We start from the raw sequence: 15066 nt of genomic DNA on the forward strand, positions 1-15066 counted from the left end.
TAAATCAACTCCTTGTTTTAAGAATCTCTTCCAGCTTTTCATAATCAAAGTGTACTGCCAGTACAGGTTTGTAATCTCCAGTTTCATTTCACAGTACTGACCCTATGTAGTAGCAGAAGCTGCTCATGAGTTTTATACAGTAGCAGTAAAAGGGTTTATTAGTGCCATGAGAATTGTGCATTCCCCAGTTCCTAATAAAAAATGTAGGTATGTTGGTTCTTCCAACCCTATTTTTCCGCATAAAAAATTTCATACAATCCAAGTGAATCTTAAATAAAGGGAAAAGTACAGTCTGTAGTTTGATTTTAGCAGTTTTTTTTCAAAGAATCATTTATTTTGGAAAGTATCTTAGAGACCAACTGTTAACACTGCCAAGACCACCACTAAACCATGTCCCTATGTGCCATATCTTTTAAATACCTCCAGGGATAGTGAGTCCACCCCTTCACAGGGCAGTCTGTTCTAATGCTTGACAACCTTTTCTGTGTCAAAATTTTTCCTAATAGCCAGTATAAACCTCCCCTGGTGCAACTTGAGGCCATTTTCTCCTATCACTTGTTACCTGGGAGAAGAGACTGACCCCCACCTGGTTCCACCCCCCTTTCAGGCAGGTGTAGAAAGTGATAATGTCCCACCTGAGCCTCCTTTTCTCCAGGCTGAACACTCCCAGCTTTCTCAGATGCTCCTCACAGGACTTGTGCTCCAGACCCTTCACCAGCTCTATTGTCCTTCTCTGGACACACTCCAGCATCTCAACACCCTTCCTGAACAGAGGGGCCCAAAACATCACTGGATTTGAGGTGCAGCCTCACCAGTGCCAAATACAGGCATACTGTAGATTCTGGGAAAAAAAAGAAATTCTGGTACAAAGGCTATGAAACAAAAATGTTGACTTCAAAAGAGAGTCATGAAACAGGTAAAGACTGAAAATATTCAAAAAATAAAAGAGGTTCCTGATAAATAAAAGAACTTCTTGATGTAGTTCTGTTACCAAAGCACTATCATGGTTTGTGAATCCAGATGGTTTTTAAGTCCAAAATCACATGTAGTTAACACAGAAGCATTTCTTTCCCAGGAAACAAAAAGTCTCTTGTACATAAAACAGACAGCTTGACAGAAAGAAAAACAACCTTTTTATTGAATGGAACCAAGGGATCATAGCTTAGATATATTTACATGTGCCACACAGTCAAATATAAAAAGTTAATTTTACTCATGTTCATTTTTACTTCTATACACTTATTTAAATAACGGCTCCACAGATAACAGGAATGTGTCTTCAAAATGCTGGTCAGAAAACCTGTGCACAGAGCGACGAGCGCTTTCTCTGATCTCCAGTCTTTTCTCAGGAGACAAAGAAAAGATGTAAGCCATTGTCTCAGCATAACTGTCCTCATCTTCTGCCAGGAAGCCTGTAACACGTCCTTCATGGCGTACCACAATGTCCAATTTGGGGCCACCAGAATTGTGAGCCAGGATAACTGTGCCAGCTGCCATACATTCAACTACTCCTGTAAGAGAGACAAAAAAATGCTGATATGAGTCTGCACATCACGTGCTTTGACCTTCTGTAAAACACTGGAAAGTTAAACCAACAGTAAAATTCACTACAGACTGCCATTCCAAATCAGCTGGAAAAAATGCAGCGTAAATGGTCCTATAAGAAACACATATTTAAATTTTTCAGTTCTAAGGACTGAAATGACACTTTCTCTTAAGCACATAAAATTGAAATTAGGTACCAGATATAACTGGTTAATTTGCGGGTCTTGTAACATACCTGATTTTAAATGTTTGGAAAGAAGAAAAAAGTTGACTATGCACATTCCAATCAGAAAATATTCCACAGTTCAGTATTTTGCAGATGAACAAATCTTAACAGCTTCTGACAACTCAGCAGGACACTAGTAAAGATTGTTATCTGTATTTTTGATGGAAGAAATTTTAATGAAATGGGAATCAGTAAGCTTTCCTCAGCCAAAAGCTGAGGGATAGGAACAAAGTATAATGTACACAGCAACTTCAATTCTCCTCCATGGTTCCAGAACAGATGTCAGAAATGTTGATTCTTCTCAGTTCTGATTTGATTGTTATCAATTCCCTCAGCTCAAATATTGCCTACTGTAAATAGTGCTCTGAAGTTTTGGAATGTGTTTTTCTTACACATAAAAAGCCTGTTAGATGAAGTTTAAATCCTGCTCAAATTCAAAATCATAGTGTGATTGTATCACTTTAAAAAAAAATTAACTGTTTTGTAGGAGAAAAAAAAAAAAGAGAAGACATAATTTGCAATGTTTTGCCGTTGCTTCTGAGAGACACTTCAGTGTCAATTTTTTTAATATCAAGCTCCTACAGACCATAAACTACTACTCCTGATACCTTAACCTGTTTTCTACTGAAGTCTGAAGACACTAACTGCAATTTAGTCACATTATTGCAGAGTATGGCATCCATCTGCTTGGCTACTAACTTTTCTGACTGCTGTAGATTTGTAACAGATGGGCAAGCTGGCACTCCCTTCAAGGTCAGGACTAATCTAATCCAAATAAACAGAGCCCCGTAGCTTAATTCTGGGTCCCAGCTCCTCTCCGACATTCTGCTCCATGCTACACCCACCAATTTAAGGGCTTCATACATTTGCCTCAGCAGAGATGCCTAATGCAGTGAGATGACCAAAGGTACCTGGTGGCATCTACAGAGGGCTTATTTGTACCAGAGAGGATCTGTGGGAGACCCACACCGCTGAAACAGCAGCTGGAGCCCCATGACATACCCTGGACATTTCAAGTGGCATTTGAGGCAGGTGAAACACAACCAAAATCTCTAACATGGATGTCTCTAAGCTCCCCTTGCAGTCAGTGGAGCTACCAAGGCACACTTTGAGGTGCTGGAAGAGAAGCACCTGCAGCCTCTTGAAGCTCTGGAAGGTTGGCAAACCTAACCCAAGGACAACAGGGTGACCCATGACCTTGCAGGGCAACAGCTGGAGGTCAGCAGGACATCCTGGGCAGCACACACAGGACTAGCTCTGTGCTCAGGCGACTAGAGGATGCACAGAATTAACAGCCTATGACTACAGCACTTCAGCTTGCACTACAGTAGCACCTAGTGGTGCATCATCTGCACCACATCTGCACTGGTCCTGTAGCCTTTCCAGCAGCTACATTGCCTCCAACGGGAACAGGAGCTGGACACCTGCTTGGCAGGCAGACCTCTGTGCTTAGACACCTAGGGACAAGCAGCTGAAGACTCAGGAAATGTACTGACCTATTCCAAAGTGCTCATTCCACATGGTGTGCAGGCCGATGGTGGCCTCGGCCAGGTGTCTCTTCAGCTCCTCAAAGGGAATGTTAATTCTGAACACCACATCATCACTAACTCCCAGCTCTTCACACAGAAGTTTCAAGTTATTTACACGCTCTTCATCTTGCTGGTTTCGACAGCCGCCGATTAAGATCAGCTTCAGTGATGGCTGCTGCCCCACTCTCTTCTCTTTCAGCAATTTAGCAAAGGCTCTGATTTGCAGAGGATGATCTTTTTCAGGCCTGAACTGGCTGATGGAAACAATGGAATATTCACTGGTGCTCTTTTCCACTTCCAGCGGAATATCCAGGAAAGCCTGAACATCGCATGGTGGATACACGACACTAGTGCAAGCCCCAACTCTCCAGAGGGAAAGGATGTGATTCAGTGTCCATGAAGAATTCACCATGACCACATCACTGCAGGAACCAACCAACCCATACATGAAAGCAAAGAAGTAGTAGTAGGCAAGTTTAAATTTGCTGAAGAGAGGGCTGCTTGTAATGAAGGCAGCATTGTTAAACCTGGTATCCTGGTTCCTCACGACAGAGAGCATATCTGTGCTGATAGTGGGATAATGGACGTAGCATCCAACGCGACAACCTCCCAGGTATTTGAAGAGGGGAATTGTGAAGGCATAACCCATTGAGTCAATATAAATATCAGGAGCACACTTTAGAAGAGCTTCCCAGCCAAGGAACACTGATCCTAAACTTTGTCCCAGCAAAGTGAAGTGAGGATAAAGAGAAGCTTCCACAAGGAAGCGTTTTTCTAGAAATACAAACTTCACAGGATGGATTAACTTAATATTGAATCTTCTGAAAGCACCTTCTACTATTTCTTCTCCAGTGGCATCTCTATCACCAGTGTAAACAACACACGTTACATTTCTGTACCTGTAAGAATAAAGAAAAATAATTACATATATTCCTCACTTCATATTTTTCAGCAAGAAACTAAATTACAATCCACTTAAAAGTACTCAAGAATGTGAGAACAAATGTCTGGCCCAGAAATTATTTTAACTAAATAATACTTTTCCTTATACTTCCACAGGTTTCTTCTGATCTGCAGAAAAACATATGGCTGAGAACTTGGGGAATATTTTAACTTGAGTAAAACATAAAAGGAGCTCAGTATTATTCTACAGACTTCAGAACTCCTTGCTCTACATTAGGAGATACCTGTCTAGTGCCCAGCATGAGCAAAATGCAAATGATGGCAGATCAATGTATGTGCCCATGTTAAATCCACTTTAGGTATTAATTTGTTTTGCCTCCTGCACCAAGAGGCAAGTATAAAGATGAAAGTTCCATACCAGTAGTGGAAAACTGAGGAGGAAGGAGAGGTTTTCTCAAGGAAAGAAAGGAAAAAAGTGAAAGGTGCCACATCAGGAGTATCAAAATCTAAAGGGATGAAGTAAAATGTAAGCACATAAAACTTAGATGTAAAATAAAATGTAAGACCAGTAGATTAATGACACCTACTTAAATATGTAAAATGCCAACATATGCATAAAGAATAGCAACAGAAGCTGAGAATGAAATATGGTGTGTTTGATAAACACATATGCTTACTTTTTCTGGAGCGTTCTTATGGCACACCACAAGACTCTCTCCCCTCCACCTCCTGCATTGCAATATGGGTGAAAAAAGGCCACCAGCAGTGGCCGCTTCCCATCTCTTCCCGCTGAGCTCAACTGTTTCTTCCTTTGTATCCAGAGCCGTACTCCCCACAGCAGTACCACCAAGCAGATGCACAAAATTCCACTTAGAAATAATGCAGGGAGTAACAATGAGCACAGCAATCTGAAACAAGCCAGAAATTTTAAAATACATAATTGCTTTAAGGAATTACTGTGCACGGCATTGAGAGAGAAGGACTTGAAAGTAGAGCTACAGGGAGTTTGACAACTTCTTGAGTTCTTTTAATCTCAGAAATCATCACTGTGTATGACTGACAATTACAGAAATGAAATCACTACTCTCCTTTGTTTATCCGAAGATCTCTTCTCCCACTGCTGTTACCTTGCAATCATTTATTACTGTTTATTCATGCCCTACATGTGTTATCTATCTCCACGTGCACTTTGTAAAAGTTGCATGCCCTTAGCAATCTGGCAATACACAACCAGCAGAGCGACTTCCAAACGGATTTTTAAAGAGTTTTTTCCCACCCAATCTCCTGTGTGGGTCGCTCTACTGTGAACTGCTTTGGTGCCGGGTTACTGGGGCCAGGCATCTCCCATTCCAACCTGCACTTCCCACTCCCCGGAGGCAGGAACAGCGATGCCAGCGGTCCCGAGCAGCCCTGTGCAGTCTCTCTGTGCAGAGAGCTGTTCGCTCTGCTCTCTCAGTCCCTGTCAGGGGCGCTGCCTTCGCTCTGCACCGCCTCCCTGACAGCTCTGCTAACCCTGTAGCGGGAGGTTTCCTGGCCCTGGAGCCTCGCAGGGACAGCGCCTGCTTCCTCCCGCTGTGCCGCCAAGCCTTGCGACAAACAGCCTTTACTCAGCCGCTCCCGTTCACCGAAGGAGCGACCCGCGCGTCACGACTGACACATAAGGAAGAACTTTCATTTCGGGCCGGGAGCGGCGGAAAAGCACATTAACCCATCCGAGCCCGCGGCACGGCGCGGAGCCGGGCAGGGCCCGCCCCGGGGGCCGGAGGAGCGCGGCCGGGCCAGGCCGGGCCGGGGCCGCCTCCCGCCCGCCCTGCCCGCCGCCAGGACGCGCCGCCCCCGCGCCCCGGTACCTGAGGAGCCCACACAGACACAGCCCTCCCGCCACCATCTTGGGCAGCGCTGCGTCGCCTTCCCGGCGGAAAGGGAGGTTCCCGGCCGGCGGGGCGGGACCAGCCGGGCAGCGGCTCCCGGCTGGCAGCGTCCGGGAGGGGCGGGAGCGGCGCCGCCGCTGCCTTCTTCTGCTGCCTTCACCTCCTTCTCCGCCTCCTCCTCGCCCTGGCCCCACCCAGCAAACACAGAACCAGCAGCCCGTGGAAGGCATGGAGTGCCGTGGGTTGTTGGGAGACGTCGGGTGGAGCTGCTTGAGGCCTTTTTCCCAGAGGTGCCGAAGAGAGCGGGCAGCAGCACATTCCCGGCCCAGTTCAGTCAGCCATAACGCGTGCTGCTCCTTGGATTGCATTGCGTCCTCCTCAAGTGCCGTCCTCGGATTCCTTGGGCAGGATGGAAGGGAGGGCGCTGTGAGGAGGCGGAGGCCTCCCGAGGACACGGAGTTCCTTCTGTGTCCCACACTCCCCCAGGTTTTGCCTGCATAAATGCTGGCCCTTCTCGTTGGCCAGGAGAGCCCGATGTCCTGGCTCTCAGCCCTGTCGTAACCTCCTGCTTGTCAGTGAATACCCCATTATGGAGAGGGAGCTGCCAGCGCCCGTGTGCAGGTTAATGTGAGGCCGAGGGCAGGGTGTCCAGCACAGGCTGCGCCTGGCACCGTCTCCAAAAGGATCCCATGAACGCGATCATGGGGACAGTTACCGCTGAGCTTATTGTTTTAAAATGTCTTACATGCTTTTTTGGCCTATTTTGTCTTCATTTGGGAGTATATGCACAGACCAGAGGGTCAGTACTGCTACTACTTCAGTAGCAGTAAGACTGAATGGTGGTTTTTTTTCAAAACACTACTAATGATGTGTAGTGCCACATCAAGACTTCATGCTCCTCAAATGTCATCCTTGGAACAACATAAGGAACTCACCCTGATCTCCGGGGTCCTGGGAAGTGTTGGGTGAAACTACCAGAGTCTCCAGATCAGGAGAGACTTTGACAGAGCAATCCGAAACATTTCTGTTCTCCTTTGCTACATGCTTCTTTTCCCCCCACCACATTCTCCATTTTAAAACAATAAAATGCTTTATGTGGGAAGTTTGATCCAGCTAATTCATTCTTCAGTCTCTTGGAGAGTTGAGGCTGTCCAAAATTTGAGGGAGTTTGAAACCTTGTTTCTTTAAACAAGACCTTTCCAGAACTTGTGATCCTTCAGCCTCTTTGGGGTCAGCATGATCTAATTCATGTTCTAGTCACCTGTGCATTTTGAGGTCTTGTAGATGTTAGGGATGTTTGTGAAAGTCATCCTGTGTGTTCTGCATGAGAAGAGTGCAGGTTGGAAGATGATGAATCATTAATTTACGTGGCCACTGCTATAACCAGAAGCACAGAGACAAAGGCTGTGCTCTAATGGGAGTGAAAAAAGTCCAGCTTAAATGATGATTATCTGGTTCTGACCGGCCTGGATTGAGTTTTCCATTTAGGAGGACTCAGCCTGGGGTGTGAAACTGGAAATGTGGACACTCAGAAATTTATTGGCTGTTTTACTGATGTTTTTATTTAAATATTTTGACTGTCCTAAGTACCACTGACTGTAGGTTTTACCAGGACGTCTCTATGTAAGCAGGTAATTTGGAAGAGGTCTGTGGGATGTCCAGCAAGCATGGCCTAACATTTCATTTCTGAACCAACAGCTCTCATAAGGAGGATGCAACAGGTATTGGTTTCTCTCCCTTAATCTTTTTCCTCTTCTCTGACAGAGCAGTTGCCTTAAAGAAGGTGGAATGTTTACAGAGTAAAGCTCTGCTAGATTTACATCTCTGAACTCAAAACACCTTTCTTTCTTGAACATTTGAAGATTATTGTCAGAGTTCAGAGGAAGAGGCAAGTTATTCTTGAAATGCAGACTATTTTATTTATGCTTCTCCCTACTCCTTGGAAAGGAGTCCATGGTCACTCCCTTAGAAGGTATGAATCTTACAGCAGGTCTTCAAGAAGCTGAAGGACAGTAGGTCACAGCCTGCTTAATTAAGATCACAGTCTTAATTAAGATGAGACTTAAGTGATAATGGTCAAGAGTTCCTGGAAGCAAGAAGACTAATTAATGTGGGAGATACCTACATACCTGGGTTTTGAGTTTCACTTGCTCGTTTAGGAAGAATTCTGCATGATGGTGGGAATGTCAAATAGTTTTCTCACTTCTAATAATTTATGATTCGTGGAATCACAGAATGTCTGAGGTGGGGAGGAATTGGTGGGATGGATGCAGCCTAAGAGTTGTGGTCAAAGGCTCAAGTCTAGGTGCTGCACCTGGATTGGGGTAATCCCAGACATGAGTACAGAGTAGAAGAACTCATTGAGAGAAGCCCTGCAGAGAAAGACTTAGGGGTTCTCATGGACAAAAAGCTGGAGAGGAGCTGGCAATGTGCCATTGCAGTGCTGAAGGCCAGGAACATCCTGGGCAGCATCAAAAACACTGTGGCCAGCAGAGCGAGGGAGGAAATTCTGCTGCTCTGCTCTGCTCTGGTGAGACCCCACCTGGAGTGCTGCATCCAGCTCTGGGGTCTTCAACACAGACAGAGACCTGTTGGAGCAAGTCCAGTGGAGGGCCATGAAGATGGTCAAAGGTCTGGAACATCTCCGCTATGAAAACAGGCTAAGAGTGTTGGGGCTGTTCAGGCTGAAGAAGAGAAGACTCCAGGGAGACCTCATTGCAGCCTTCCAGCACTTAAAGAGAACTTATAAAAAAAAGAGGGAGGTTGACTTTTTACATGGACAGATGTAAATAGGACAAGGGGAAACAGTTTTAAATTAAAAGAGGAGAGATTCAGATTACATGTTAGGGAGAAATTCTTTACTGTGAGGGTGCAACAGGCTACCCAGAGAAGTTCTGGGTTTCCCATCCCTGGAAGTGTTCAAGGCCTGGTTGGATAGGGCCCTGACCAACCTGATCTAGTGGGTAGCATCCTTGACCACAGTAGAGGGGTCTAAATGATCTTTAATTGGAGCTAAATGATCTTTAATACCCTTCCAACCCAAACCTTTCTATGATTCTGTGGCCTCTGGAGGCCATCTTCTCCAGCCCCCCTGCCTGAAGTGAGTACCTAGAGCAGATTGTCTAGGACTGAGTCCAGATGGATTTTGAATACCTCCAAGGAAGAACACTGCACAGCCTCCCTGTGTAACCTGTGCCAGTACTTGGTCACCCTCACAACAAAGAAATGTTTCCTGATGTTCAGAGGGGATTTTCCATGTTTCAGTTTGTGCCCGTCACCTCTGGTCCTGTCACTGGACTTCAGTGGAAAGAACCCAGCTCCTCTTTTCACCCTCCCTTCACACAGTGAAGGCCTTGTCAAGCTTTGGCAAGGCTTGAACAATCCCAGTTCTCTCAGCCTTTCCTCACAGAAAAATTGTCCCACGCTCTTAATCATCTTAGTTGTTTCTTTTTTTTTTTCTTAGTCCCTCTAGTGGTAATTAAAACCAGATGTATTAATACTTTCGAAGTTCTTCTGTTACCTTTTCATTATTCACAGAGTTTTACTGCTGATGTGAGCAGTATAAAACCTGTGTGCTGACAGACTAGCGGACCGCAAAGCTTACCTTTAATGTGTGAACATCCAACACTGGCTAATTAATTGAGTCATCGACACTTCACGACTTCCCCACCTTCATTCATATGTAGCAGAGGATATTGCATGCATAGGATAGGATACTGACAAGAACTTTAGCAGGAGCAGTGATGGGCTCTCTATGGTGCTCCCACTCCAGCAGTGAGAATGCTATTCAAAACCTTGTCTGTAGAAACTGCACAGGGCTGACATGCCAGCAAAAGTAAACTAGCCTTGTTATGAAGTCAGTTTTGTTTTCACCTTCCCAGAGATGTACCAAGTTTTAAATCTTTTGTTGCCTATGTAAGCTTTTTTGGTCCTGTTTTAATTGCTTTCCTTATTAAGCTCCTTACTCTAAAGAAAGCCTATGCAAATGGGCCTTTAAAAGTGAAGAGTATTTAGAATGAGTAGCAGAATCCACTCACTGTGTGTTCTCCCCATGCCTGCAACACATTTGAGACAGTTTTAAAGTATATTTTTGTAGTTCTCATTCTTGCTGAGTAGTCCATGTATGAGTGACTTAGTAAGAAAAAAACCACTGGCAAGTAATAATAGAAAGAAACTGGATTAATATTGTGCAAGGATATTCATATGACAGTCATGTGGTCTATTATGCTTTCTTGTACAGTTAGTTACTTTCAGAAATATTCACTGTGTAGCACCAAGTCTCTTGTTCAAGGCTGCTGTCTGAGCTGTGAAAATGCCTGGGACTGTTTTTAGTAGGTGGAATATCAGATCATTCATATACAGAGTAAGTTTTTTCACTTTCTTATGTGTCTCATGATAGGCTGTTGAACATTACAGTGCATTTACTCTTCATTGTATAGTTACAGGAGCAGAAATAAAGTTGCACCAGTTCTGGGCTAATTATTTGTGAAGCAAAACCCTAGCATTGATAAGAAATTGTGTCATTGTCATTGATATACCTAGGGAAAAACACTATGGGGTTGTTTTTACTGATATTTTGTAATACTGAAGTCATGAAATATAAGCAATTTTAGTAATTTCTTTTTCGCTGTCATTCTTAATTCTGAGTTACATGTTCTAGGGCATAGGTGTTCATGCCATGTATCTGTGAGCAAAAAGCTGCTCTGTTTTTTTTGGCAGAAGCAATGAAGAATTAAGCAGCTTGGATCTACAAATTATATTTGCAGGAGAGCCCATAAAACACATTTATTTGCATCACCAGGCAATTTATACAGGTTAAACCCATATCTTTTGATTAACAGAAGATTATTTGCACAGAAATTGTCCCTGTTGGGTAAGGACCATGAAGGAAAACAAATCAGTTCCTGTAGATTGTGACAGTGTTTAAACTCCCATGAATTTTAAATACCTGCCATTTTTAGGGTGGCTGAAGGAAATGTTTTCAAGCAACTTGGAGCACTGGCAGAGATGAGATGGCAAATGATGTACCCCTAATGATAACGTCACCGAGCTTGCAAAAGAGCATTTGGACTCATCTTAAGTTGCAGCTTTTTCAGGTGGAAACTTTTGATTCCTCAGGAGCTAGGGACCATTTTTGAGGGTCTGTGATAGCAGACCGAAGCCATTTTTGCTTTTCATTCTCCTTTCTGCAGATAGATAGTAATATATCTGTGGCCATCTGCGCCTAATTTCAACATGAAAGGGATCATGAAAGACCCCCTCTTTCACTGTCATACCTTAACACCTGCTCAGATCAACTATGAAAGTCCTCAGGGAGCTGTAAAACTTTACTGGGAATTTTTTTACTGAGTGAGGTGCTTCCCTTTTCAAACTTTAAAAGGTTCACATAACATGTTCACTCCACTGGCTTGTTCAAAGTGCATTTTGCCACATGTGTTTGTGTGTGCCTCTCTGCCTGTTTCAGGAAGCAAGGAAGAGTGCTATTCAAATGAAAATCCAAGTTGTTTCACATGGAGCCAGGATGAAGCAGGATTTGCATTCTGTGCTCGTGTCTGGCTCCTTGGCACTGATTAGGAAGGAGAAAGGAGCCAGAAACTGCCTGCAGAGCAGGACAGAAGGGAGTTGGAGGAGACTATTTGGCTAGTCCAGGCATGAGAGTTGTGGATACTGTGCCTCATCACCTCCTCTGACTTATTTCTATTCCAAGGATGAAGAAGACTTGAAAGGTTGGTGATTTTTCCCATAAAGTAGATTCAATCAAAGATTCTCTTTCAGGGGGCAAACGAGGGCTGCTTAAAAGCAGTTCCCTGCTGTACTACCTTTTCTTTCAATAAGCAGAGGTACCAGGAGGGAATGGTAAATGAATCAAGCCTGAATTTCCATGGCTAACATCTATGCTTTCCAGGAATTGCGTTAATAAATCTCAGATGGTTGCTCAGCAACTCCCACGGTTGGTACCCTCTTTTATGCTGAGCTGTGGAATGCATTGGTTTTGGCTAAATGTGTCCTTGGAAGAAACCCTCTTTGCCTAGAGAACAGACTGACGTGACCTCTGGAAATGAGAGTATTGCTGAGAGCTGAAAAAACTCAGTTTCAGAGTTAGAAAGCTTTTTTGTGTTTTCCTTTTCTCACAGCCTCAGGCTCCCAGGAACTCTTTCTTTAGGAGTCAGATGTCTCCACTTTCCCCTGTGTCTTCATGCAATAAATGAATGCTGTTTTTACAGGGAGTTTGAGTCATGATGAGCCAGTGTGTATGTCCCAGAAAACAGCCTGAGACATGTCTGCATTTGAAACCAGGATTTCGACTGTATTTCAATCCAGGTGTTAAATATTTCAGATATTTTATTTATTTAATATTTATTTACATTACAATATTTTTATACTTGTAAACAGAAAGAGATTTACTCTGTATTGTCATTTGCCTTAGACGTTCTTCAAAGCAATTGTTTGTATGGAAGAGATTGCATAAAATTAGCAGCAGTTTCCTGTGTTGATACTTTCATCCCTGACTGTGGCTTTAGTTTTGACATTTGTACCTGAATTCTTACCAAATTAGTGTAGGCTGCCAGTGACATTATTCAATAGGGAATTATCAGGTGTTCCAGAAGAAAAAACCAAACAAAGACAAAATAAAAAAAAACCTATGACAGCAAATATATTTTCATTATTATTTTTTATTTATCTTCTTAGCTCTGCAGTGAATCAGTATGTCTCTATCCAGATAGTATGTCTCTATCCAAACTTTCATGGTTATTTGAAGTACATTTTTTTCCACTGATAGAAACTGTCTCTTGCTGAGAGTTAACTGTAAGTTTATGGGAGATATTAGACCTGGACAGGGCACTCTTGTATAGTTCTTAGCCCTGGATAGCAAGTAATTGACAGGACTTTTGTAGAAATGTAAGTTAGCTAAACAGCAGCTCACATATGTTACAATTTTGAACTCTGACAAATGGAAACAGAAGAGCCTCTACTCCATGTTCTCAGCAGAGGTTCCCCTCCTTTCTTCTTGCCTGCTGTGGCAGAACATGTCAGCCAGAGAGCTGGCACATCTTCTTCCCTCTCTAAATTGGGAAGAAAAATGTACATAAGGGCATCCCTGTATTTGGGGAGGCCCTGGCTGCTGCCCCTCGAGTCCCTTTGGCTGCTGCCCCTCGTGCCCACCATGAGTGTGGTGGTGCCGAGCTCAGAGACGTGTGAGCAGTGCTGTGCTTTGCTCGCTCGTGGAAGGACAGTCACCTTGTCTTGGCAGCATGTGGCACAGTCCAAAAGGGCAGGAGGTGGAAGGCAGGTGAGAAGAGCTCTCATGCCAGCCTGGCGGGGCTGTACCTGAGCCCTGTGACACAGGGTCACGTGAGGGATTGTGCTCTCTGCAAGAGTGAGACCACAGGGAGGGCTCTAACACCGTCTTGCCTTTTTCTACACTGGATAATTGTAACCAGTCCACAGAGAAAGCAGGGAAAAAGAAAGTAAAATAACCAAACAAAATGTGGAAACCCTTCTTCCCAGGCAGAATTTTGCCTGGACCACCGAGAAAGCAGACAGGACTTTGCTCACGGCACTGTGTTGGAGGAGCCCAGGTGCTGTGGTGAGGAGTGCAGCTTTCAAGCTTACTTAGGGATTTGGGAGTTTCTGGAAACTCCTCTCTGTGTATGTAGGTGGTTCCTGCCTGTCTGAGGTAAACAGAAATCATTGTTAAGAGAAAATGAATTTGGTCTTGCCTTTACATATCTAGCCTGCCCTAACAAAGACAGTATGTTTGTATTTTAGATGTGGCATCTGTAATGCAAATACAAGATACTGTTTTGTCTTTTTTTTTCCTTTAATTCAGAGGCTGAGCAGTTGACTGGCCATAGAATCTGAAATACAAGCTTAAATCAGAGTTTCCAGTTTCTGGGTTTGTGTTTCATTTGGTTTTGGAGTTTTTTTGTTTCTTTTCTTTTTTGGTATAGTTTACAAATACGATGTGCTTTATGCTGTTTACATAGTCCCAGGTGCTGCATTGTATTAGTTTGCCTGCTACAGGGTGAATGGATGCTTACTTTGGGAAAAAAAAAAAAATTAAAAAAATCAATCCTCTTATTTACTTAAATCACAGAGACATCACTTTATAGAATCAAAGTAAGTGTAGGAGATCTTTTTTAAATGCTACAGAAAATACTGAGAAATTTACAAATTTTATGCAGAAGTAGCACTAATTATTTCTTATTTCTAAATGTGGACAGCAAATACTAGTTTACAAGTAATAGTTCTTTCTGTTTTCTCAAATTAGCCTTTTAAAATAGTTACTTTTGTAACATTACTCATTCTCAAGTTGTATTTTAAATATTGCAGTTAGAATGGGTAAAATGCAGGTCCCTTTTCTCTGCATGGAAATCTAAAAGGCTTTTGCACAAACTTCGCGAGACAAAACCAGCTTTGAGCAAGAGCAAATCCTGGACAAGATCAAAAAATTAAGTTGGAAACGCTGAAGTAAAAATCCTGGATTTGTTGTGGCACTGCCTGATAAGTTCTGCCAGCCTTCTTGGACTGCTTGGTACATAAGCAGTAGTAAAATCTTGACTCCAGTTAATTCATGCAGATTGCAATTGTTCTTTGCACTTAAACCTTGAGCCAAAAGGTGTGTCTTTTTGTGTGATAATAAGATCAGCCTTATGGTTTCCAGGTCTTGAAAACAAATTTCTGCAGTATAAACTGATAACAGAAATTATCATAATGAAACCAACACTTCTAAAAGCAGACAAAGTACCAAGTCCACACAGTTTGCGATCCTACGAAAGGCTGTGGAATGAAAAAGATCAGTACGCGTTTTGGGGCCCTGTTACAAACAAGGGACTTCGTTGAGTTTTGCTGGTTTCGAGCAAACAAACCCTTTTTAAATATTTGGAGAAGATTGAGTCTGCTTCCTGAAAAACTGAAGCCAAAGTCTGAGCAGATTTGATTTGAAATTAGGTCATCAACTCTTAAGCAATTTTAATCATAGCAGGTAGGA

At 43.3% G+C, this 15066-nt stretch overlaps 2 protein-coding genes across 2 annotated transcripts in view; one reads left to right on the forward strand and one right to left on the reverse strand.

Annotated features, from left to right (window-relative positions):
* Positions 1-1110: 1110 nt before the first annotated feature.
* ALG11 (ALG11 alpha-1,2-mannosyltransferase) lies at positions 1111-6478 on the reverse strand. Its single transcript, XM_059838968.1, has 4 exons — positions 6054-6478; positions 4881-5111; positions 3268-4199; positions 1111-1511 (listed from the first exon to the last, which is right to left on the reverse strand). The coding sequence occupies exons 1-4, from the start codon at positions 6440-6442 to the stop codon at positions 1240-1242; spliced, it is 1824 nt and encodes a 607-aa protein (XP_059694951.1). The 5' UTR covers positions 6443-6478; the 3' UTR covers positions 1111-1239.
* A 3830-nt stretch (positions 6479-10308) lies between these two features.
* The window catches only part of ATP7B (ATPase copper transporting beta), a 40677-nt gene continuing 35919 nt past the window's right edge, over positions 10309-15066 (forward strand). The window contains exon 1 of the mRNA XM_059838971.1: positions 10309-10437. Coding sequence (XP_059694954.1) covers positions 10387-10437 — 51 coding nt within the window. The 5' untranslated portion in view covers positions 10309-10386. The remainder of the gene's footprint in view (positions 10438-15066) is intronic.

This window comes from Haemorhous mexicanus, chromosome 2 (assembly GCF_027477595.1).
Source record: "Haemorhous mexicanus isolate bHaeMex1 chromosome 2, bHaeMex1.pri, whole genome shotgun sequence".
NCBI lineage: Eukaryota > Metazoa > Chordata > Aves > Passeriformes > Fringillidae > Haemorhous > Haemorhous mexicanus.